Source organism: Manihot esculenta, chromosome 6 (assembly GCF_001659605.2).
Source record: "Manihot esculenta cultivar AM560-2 chromosome 6, M.esculenta_v8, whole genome shotgun sequence".
In the NCBI taxonomy this organism is placed as follows: domain Eukaryota; kingdom Viridiplantae; phylum Streptophyta; class Magnoliopsida; order Malpighiales; family Euphorbiaceae; genus Manihot; species Manihot esculenta.
This window is the reverse complement of record NC_035166.2, coordinates 14,524,741-14,534,130: the sequence shown is the minus strand read 5'-3', so window position 1 is coordinate 14,534,130 and position 9,390 is coordinate 14,524,741. Positions and strand designations below refer to the sequence as shown.

The window sequence follows — 9,390 nt, the reverse complement described above, 5'->3', positions numbered from 1 at the left end:
GCCGGTTTAGGGGCTGTCGACCGACATTGCACGGACGGCATACACAGTGGTAGCAGGATGAACCTAGCAGCCTCGACGTCGCCAGGGAGGAAGTTGCTGTGTGAATCGGCGATTTGAGGAAGACCGAAGCAACCTCTCGTGAGCTATCGACGATGAAGGCAGCCAGAGATGGTTCGTAGCGCCGACGGTGGAGCAATCGTTGCACGAACTGCTGGAACTCGGGCTGGCGGCAGCATTTGGCGATCATCGGGCGTACGGCGTGAGAGGGGCAACGGCGAGAGCATCTTCTCAAGGTAGAAGATGGAGTCGCTAGCCAAATTTAATTTTATAATTTATTGTTAAAATTATTTTTTTAATATGATTAGAAATTTAAATAAAATTATTTTATTTATAAATTATTTTCATTTACACTTCTTCTTTCTTCTTCTTCCTTTTCCTTTTCTTCTTCTTCTGCAACTTTCTTCTTCTTCTGCAACTGGAGAAATGCAATTGGAAAAAACATGAAAGAGAAAAACAAAAAGGAATTTCACATTTAAGAGAAGGGTATTTCTGGAAAAAATTATCATCTCTCGCTTTTGACTCTTTGACCAAACGGATTAAATGGACGGAAGGACTACGAATTTGGACGGAAGAGAAAGTGAGGGACTTAAGTGTTGGGTCGCCAAAATAGAGGGACAGAAGTGTTAATTACGTTAAACCTCAGGGACTAAAAAGTAATTTTCCCTATTTTTTTTGAATTAAAGAATAAAGTAATAAAAAAAAATCTAATTAGAAGATGGAAAGGGTAATTCTAATTTATAGTTTTAACTGAACCTAAATTAATATTCAATTATAGGTAAAATATATTTTTAGTTAATAATTTTTTTAAAAAAATTAAATGCAATTATATATCACCCAAACTCGTCTCAATAGATTTGAATCGAATCAGTATACTAAATCAATTGCGATTTATAGTGAACTGTAATATAATCTAAATTTATTTTTATTGAATATTTTCTAAACATAGTTCTAAATTTTATTCACAATATATTAATTTTATCAAAGAATAAAATCATTCTAATTTAATTATAAATATAATAATATATTGTAAAAAAAATTATAATTACATTTCTCAATTGTATATTAAAAAAATTATAGTTATAAAAATATTATAATAATAAATTGATTAAATAAAAATCAAAGAAGTGTAATGCTTGATATATAGTTTCACTTGCATTCAAAGATTGCAAGTAAAAGACATATCATATAATGTTTTACTTGCATTCAAGTAAAAGACATAAATTTTAGTTTAAATAAAACACAAAAAATTATTTAATTAAATTAAAGATTTTAAATAAAAATAAAATAAAAATAAATTTATAAATATCACATCGAGGGAAGGGTATTTTTGATAAAAACTATTATTCTCTTCTTTCCAGTTTTAATATAGATATAGGTAGGGGTGAGCAGTATTTGGTTCAAATCGAACAAATTGATCGAATCGATTTGAAAATTTATTTCGGTTTTTTATACATTTCGGTTCGGTTCGGTTCGATTTTTAATTTCAAAAATTTTGATTATTTCAGTTCGGTTTGGTTTTGATAAAAAAAATCAAAAAAACCGAACCGAACCGATTAGTGATAATAATATATTTTTTCAATAATATAGAAAAATTAAAACATATTAAGATTAAAATATTTTAATTAAATTTTAAAATATTAAAAATAAAGTGTAAAAAATAAAAAAATTATTAAAAATCAAAATCGATGAAACCGAACTGAATTGAATCAGACCGATTCGGTTCGATTCAGTTTCTGACCAAAATTGATTCGATTCGATTTTCATAAATACTAAAATTTCAGTTTTTTGTTTATTCGATTCGGTTCGATTTTGAATCAAACCGACCGAATGCTCACCCCTAAATATTGGTATAGAAGATAGATATGGTTATAGATATTCTTAGCTAATTAATAAAAGAATAAATCTATACGTAGTAATTTATTATAAAAATAAATGATTAAATTTAATTTACGATTAAAAATCAATATATTATTTAATATTATATTATACATAATAAATTAATAGAAAATTATAAATAAAAAGAATTAATCACGGTTGTTTATAATGAATATAAACCATATGTAATGCACATCCTTTTGGAGAGAATATGCGCATACGATCATATTATATAATTTATTTATTATTAACATAAAAGCAATAATTTATCATATAATATACATAAAATTTAATAATATAATTATTAATAAAAATGTATTTTTATGTATATACGTACTTTTATTATATAAAAATAAAAAATTAATTTTAAAAATTTATTATATAAAAATAAAAAATTAATATAATTAATTTATAAGTATAAATAAGTTGGACTCACGGGTTTAGTCTAATAATAAGTGCATTTAAATAAATCTGAGAGGTATCATATTCTACTCCTTCAATTCTATTTTAAAAAAATATATATAAATAAGTTATCAATATATACTAAAATTTATGTTAATATGAAAAATTTATAATTGATAAATACTAAAAATATAACATAATCAGAATAAAAGTTAATAGAAAAAATTTAAAATTAAAATTGATAAAAAAGTAGTTAATAACTTATAGAATTCCCTACCAGGGCCATTTATAAAAAGATTATCGAACATTTAAATCATCTTTTAGCTGATTAGTTATAAAGGATAAACCAAATTCCATTTTAGCTAAATTAAAAATCCTTATATTTTATATATTTTTTAATTAATAATTATATTTTAATTATTTCATATTAAATTATAACTACCGAAAAAAAAAGAGTGAAATTACGTTATATATATATTTTTTAGTATATTATAAACCTTTCAAAAAAATAGAAAAATGGAGTTGGATCTAAGAATTAGAGCAAGAAAGAACAAAACACATATACATCAATAGGGGAGTCTCAAATTAAGCCTCCTTAGCCACACAGAGTGGAGAATCATATGAATCATGTCATAAGGCTGAGCTGGTCTATTCAACACAAAATGCTTTTTAACCTTCATCACTCTTCTTTGCAGTTGAAGATACCGTCTATGTGAAATCCCTTCCAAAATTTTCTTTATTTCAGGAATCTTCTCCGATGGAATGTGCACTGAGAACTTGCTCCAGTCAAGCACATCACTAAACGGCAGCGTATAGTTATCAGAAATTATTACAGGAACACATCCTAGTTGAATTGCTGTTACCACTCTCGGACTTGCTACTTCATATCCACTCGGACACGGACAAAACTTGCTTCGACCCATTAATTCAAAGTAATTTTTCATCTTCTTGTGGAGGGATTCGTGGACTTGAATCTCGTTGTCTTTGTGTTTCCAGTGATCTAACAAGAGCTCTCTGATGTAACCATGGCAACCACCGGCAAAGAAGGCAAGGATTGTACGGTTGGTCGGAGCTACGTCTTGACCATGAGGAGGGCCGAGCTTGGCTTTGGGGATGATGATTTCTGGCAGAGAGACGTCTCTATGAGGCTGGAACCCTTCAGAAGTATTGGCATTGCAAAGCACCCTGATGAGATTCTTGTAAAGCTCAGGATTCGCCAGGGAGATGTCTGGTGCCTGCAGAGATTTTGCATGTTCTTGACGAGTTCCAGATGAGCCAAAAAAAACAAGAGAAAAATGAAATTTTGCATACCCAATCATGGCAGGAGATTAAGAAATGATCACCTCCGTTGCTTCTGTTCCAATAAGGGTGTTTATCAGCGACGATGTTGATGTAATCAGTGACCAAGCGTTGCAGCTGATCACGAGAGTAGGTGATGAGAGGCTTGTATAAGAAGTTGATGATACTGGCTACGCTGATGGGGAGGAAGAATACGTGAGCTTCATTAGGGTTTCGAGCTAGAAAGTGGCTTTTTCCGCTCTCTACCTCGTCAATGAACTGTCCTTCTATGCCATAGATGTCATTTACTGGCCCGCCATGAACGAGCGGTGGCTCACCTTCCTTGTAAACCCACACCTTGAATCTCTTCTCCATCTCAATGTAGCTCCTGAAAGTAGGATAATAATAATACCAACGGAAGTTCTTATGAACACAGTTTCAGTTTATGCTACTCAACACTGTGATTTAAAGATTTATATCTTTAATGCCAATAAACCTCATGGATAGTTAATAATTTATTTCAGGTCTAAATCCCAAACAATCATAAATTCCTTGAGAAAATCGCACGATTCTTAAACAGTATACAGAAACGTATAAACATTCACAAAAAAAATTAATTATTATTAAGAAGAGAATTAAACTTACTGATGAAAAGCGTAAGAATTTCTATAGATGGCTCCTCCTGGTACGTAACTCTCTTCCTTACAAGAAGAAAAGTTCTGTAATCTAACTGCTTCACGAATGGCTGCTCTCGCTCTCACCAAACCATCTTCAATCCTCTCAAAACCTCCATTATTCCTCTGCAAAAACAATAACTTAATGATCAACAACGAGTTTACTTTATCATAGTATACACACTTTAATTTTCATAAAAAAAAAACTGAGAAAAAAATGATAAAAATCATCATTAATCAGGCTTGCATGATGTGTCCTGGCAATTACAGTAGCTGAGTTGCTGTTTTCAGGAGGCGGTAGCGGTGAGTTTGGTGGAGCAGACGATGAAAGAGCTATTTGACGGCTGGCTTTAGGAGATAAAGAGAAGGGTATGGCTCTGTTGTGGCTTATGGGGAAAAAGAAGTAGAAGAGGACAAATGCTGCAAGTAGTGAAAAGACGAGAGAAGGATTTTCTGCCATTGATGATCAAGCTTAGTTAGATTGCTTGAGCTTGAGAACGACGCTTTTAGCTCTAAGGAGTCAGGTCGTGAGAAGGATTTTGCTTCGAATTTTAACCTGACAAGGATTGTATTAGCTAGGTAGATGGCTTTCGTTGAATTTACTGCTGATTTAGGATATAGTGTCACAGCTTATGAGTCTCTGTTATAGTCCAATAGTATGTGGAGTTGAGTTGTGTTTAGGGTGTATTACAGGTATAATGTTGGGCCAAGGAAAGTAGGTTGTGCATAACTACTTCTGTAATTAAGTAATGAGAATTTTTTTTTTTAAAAAAAAGTTTTTTATATGTACATAGCATTTAAAATTCTATTAAAAGTAAATTATAAGTGGATAAATATCAAAATATCAAAATCCATATATATGCTTTATCATTGTAACAAGCTTTTGGGGAAGATGAATATTTCACATTTAATTATTAAAAAATAAAATAAAAATTTTTAGTTTCTATCTAATTATGCATTTTAACCACAAAATTATAAATTTGTTTATTATTAAAATTTTTATACACTAATTTTCTTTAATTAATAGATTAAGGAAATTAAAGGATGTTAAAATAGTGTTAGATGTTAAATTTAGGAAGAAGATTTGTTTGAATTTAGGATAATTTTTTAAATTTATAAAATTTTATCAGCTCAAGTCTCTGCTGGATTAGGATCCAAGCTAATTTAATAACTCATTTATTTGTTAAAAAAATTATTTTAAATGATACTCTCATCTTTATTTATTTAGCTTTTTTGAGTTCAATTTATAATTAATTGTATTTTGATATTATTTTATACATTTTCGCATAATATTTTATACGGATTTAAATTTAATTAAATTTGATACTTTAATTAATTTAAATTTATATTTAAATTTTTTTTATAATCAATGGTTATATTAAAAATAAATCAACTAATATAAACTAATATTGAAATGAGTGATTTGATATTTTTTTAAAATAAAGTTAGAGTTCAATTTTTATAAATAATGAGCCTCACACGATGAAAGCAAAGATAAACAAGCTTACCATTATTTTCTTGAATTTTATTTTATATATCTCTTATATTTATGTTGCTGTAATAAAAATTAAATAACTTATGTTATCGAATTATTGTTGAAACTAACAGATTTTTTTTTAATGCTTTTAATATATATATTAAATAGAAGTATATTAATAAATAAAAAAATATAATTAGATTCATCTATTATATTTATAAGCAATTAATTAGTTTTTTTTTTCCAACGTTGATTGCTTATTATTTTTATTCGTCATATTCTTAATTTAATTTTTAAAGGATGAAAAAGTAATTTTTTTTTTTTACATTTGATAATTTTTCATATAATTAATAAACACTTAGATGAAAAAATCTTTAATTTGATAAAATTAAACTATATAAGCTAAAGAGTTTTAAATATAAAGAAATATATATATTAATTTTGATATAATTCAAGAGTAAAAAATTATTTTTTAGAGAAATTTATGCTATTTTTAATTAGTTTATAAAAAAATAAGTAATTATAAATTTAATATATCCGATTAAAATTTGCTTTTAATTGATTATTAAAAAATTTATCAAAATACAACATTTTTTTTAAATTTGCAATTGTAAATATTTCATTAATTTTTTGTCACATTAACTATAAAAACGCAAATGACATTTTTGGAAGCACTATTTATATATATATTACAATAAATAATCCTTAAAATGTTATTTCCTTAAATAAATATTGGTTTTTAACATTTTATAAATTATATTAATAGATTGATTATTTAACCTAAAAACGCTTCAATTTTAGAAGTTTTCATATTTATATTCTAAATTTTTAATTTTGAATTAAAAGATCTAAACTTTTAAATTTATTATAATTATAACTACTTTTTAAATTAATTTTGATCATATTTAAATTAACTCACATGAGACAATCCATTATTTTTTACCATATAAGTAACTTGATTAAGTTAAATTAAATTTTAATTAAAATTTTAAATTCCTAATTATCTAAAATTCTCAATTAAAATTTTTATTTAATTATGTGAAAATTAATCATTTTAATTATATAATTTAGAATTTTCATATAATTAAGAGTTTAAGATCTTAATTAAAATTTAATTCTAATTAATCAAGTTTTTTATATAATAAAAACAATAATATATGACATAAGTTAATTTAAATATGATTAAAATTAAATTAAAAGGTGCTACACTAACAATAAATTTAAAAAATTGAAAATTTTTTTATTTAAAATTAAAAATTTTAACTGTGAAAATTTATAAAATTGAAAATTTTCTGAGCCAATAAATCTAATAAATTTTATATTTATTCACGTTTTATTAGCTATGGATTCCACTTCCTGTATGTATCTTTCTAGTGCATGCATTCTTCCTAATTTTTAATAAAAATTTATTTTTAACTGCAAATTACATATTAGTGAATTGAAAAATAATCACTTAATATTTATCTGACTTATTTTTTTTTTTTTTACCAAAAAATGTTTAGAATAAAACATTAAATTCCAATAATTTATATTTTTCCTTTCTCTTTTTATATTTGTTTCTCATGTGAAATTCCCAATAAAACTTACATGTGAGTGGATCATGACTCTATGCTTACAGTGCAAGCAAAGATAATCCTCAGAGTCAAGCAAAATCATCCATGAAGTTATCAAACGTCTGTGCAAGAGATCTCAAAATTGCTCTAAATATTATAACTTATAAACAAATAGAACTTCTCTAGTTTTCTGTTATGTATTGAAGTATGAAGTGAAAGCAACGCTTCCTCCTCTTCTTCTTCCTTTTTTTCTCCTCTTATTCTAAGCCTTGAAGTTTAGCCTCCTGAGCCAAAGTGAGTGAAGCAACATATAAGTAACATCAAATGGCTTGGCAGGCCTATTGAGCACAAAATGTCTTTCAACCTGCTTCACCCTTCTATACATCATCAAGTACTTCTCATTTGAAATTCCTTTCAATATGCTCTTAATTTCTGGTATTTTTTCAACAGGAATTTCAATGGAGAATTTGCTCCAATTAAGCACATCACTAAAGGGTAATGAATAGTTTTAGGAAATTATCACCGGCACACATCCTTGGTAAATCGCATCCACCACTCTTGGACTTGCTACTTCATATCCACTTGGGCACAAACAATACTTGCTTCTGCCCATTGATTTTCTGTAGCCTAATCCCTCTGGGAAGTTCTCTCTCACCACAACTTCACTGTCTTTGTTCTTCCAATGCTTGAACAACATTTCCCTAATGAACCCATGAGCCCTTCCTTCAAAGAATGCCAAAATGGTTCGGTTCTTTGGGCCCTGACCATAATTGGTTGGGTTAAGTCCTTCCAAGGTTGTGAAAATTTCTGGTATGGGTATATCTCTCTTGAGCTTGAACCCTTCTGAAATATTTGCATTGCAAAGGATTCTGATGAAGTTTTTGAAGATCTCAGGATTGGCAAGTGATGCATCAGGTGCCTGAAAATACACAACATATTGAAACAACTCTAGCTCAGCCTGGTGCCTGGAAGTTGTTGTCACTAAACAAAAAAGAAAAATTATACATATTTATACCCAATCATGACAAGAAACCATGAAATGATCTGCACCCTTACTTCTGTTCCAGTAAGGATACTTATTTGCTATGACGCCGGTGTAGTCCGTCACGACTCGTCGGAGACGGTCTCGAGAGTAGTCAGCCATTGTTCTGATAGGCAAGTAGATGTACTGACCAATTGAAGTTACACTCAAGGGAAGGAAGAACACGCAAGCCTCACCAGGAACTTGGGCCTTGAAGGGACTCTTATCGCTCTCTATCTCGCTTATGAAATGGCCCTCTATAGAGTATACACCGTTTAATGGGCCTTCATGGGCCAAGGGCCTTTCTCCTTCCTTGTAGGTCCAGACCTTGAATCTCTTCACCATCTCTATGTGACTTCTGAAAATTTACATGCAAACTGATTATCATGAATGCATTGACATTAAAGAGGAAATTATTAGATATGCTTATAAACAGATACTTAACTGGTGAAAAGCCAAAGGATTCAAGTAAACTGATCCTCTGGGGATGAATGTGTCATTGTTATTCTCTGAAGATGTGCAGTTCCTGGATCGAATTGCTTCAGCAATAGCTGCTCGAGCTTTAGCTAAACCTTCTTCAATTTTCTCCAAGCTACTTCTGATCTTTTTCTACTTATAGAAAATATCAAACAAATGAGCAGAAGAACTTTTTCAATCATCAAGAAATAGAAAAATAGAAGACATTTACAGAGAACAAGGTGCAAAAGTCATCAACAAGAGCTCACTTTAGGAACAGTTGTGGCCTTGACTTTGCTGCTTTCATACATGGAGGCAAACCCATGTAGGGGAAGTTGATGCGGCGGTGATGGGGTGGTGGCGGTGGCTTCTGCAAGCTTGAAAGAGTTGAGTATTGGAGTAGTGAGATAAGTTTCATTATATGGTAGGAGAAAGATGAGAAATGGTAGAAGAAGTAAAGCTGGAAGAAGGAAGTATGATATGGAAATGGAGTTGTTAAAGGCTAATGCCATGTTCATCTGCTATGGCTTTTCTTTTATCAGAGTGAGAGATGTGTGAAGAAAAGAATGGAGATTTAGAAGTTGCAGGACTATG

At 29.3% G+C, this 9,390-nt stretch overlaps 1 protein-coding gene and 1 pseudogene across 1 annotated transcript; both read right to left on the bottom strand.

Annotated features, from left to right (window-relative positions):
- Nucleotides 1–2,860: 2,860 nt before the first annotated feature.
- On the bottom strand, nucleotides 2,861–4,100 carry LOC110618287 (probable glycosyltransferase At5g20260). The gene is made up of 2 exons (XM_021761437.2): nucleotides 3,649–4,100; nucleotides 2,861–3,572 (listed from the first exon to the last, which is right to left on the bottom strand). Exons 1-2 carry the CDS (start codon nucleotides 3,988–3,990, stop codon nucleotides 2,904–2,906), a joined length of 1,011 nt encoding a protein of 336 aa, XP_021617129.1. The 5' UTR covers nucleotides 3,991–4,100; the 3' UTR covers nucleotides 2,861–2,903.
- A 3,481-nt stretch (nucleotides 4,101–7,581) lies between these two features.
- On the bottom strand, nucleotides 7,582–8,943 carry LOC110617855 (annotated as a pseudogene).
- Between the last annotated feature and the right edge of the window lie 447 nt (nucleotides 8,944–9,390).

Coding starts and splice junctions, on each gene's coding strand:
- LOC110618287 (XM_021761437.2), bottom strand. CDS start 3,990: ATGGAGAAGAGATTCAAGGTGTGGGTTTACAAGGAAGGTGAGCCACCG. Junction 3,573..3,648: donor TAATCTCCTGCCATGATTGG/GTATGCAAAATT, acceptor AAATCTCTGCAG/GCACCAGACATCTCCCTGGC.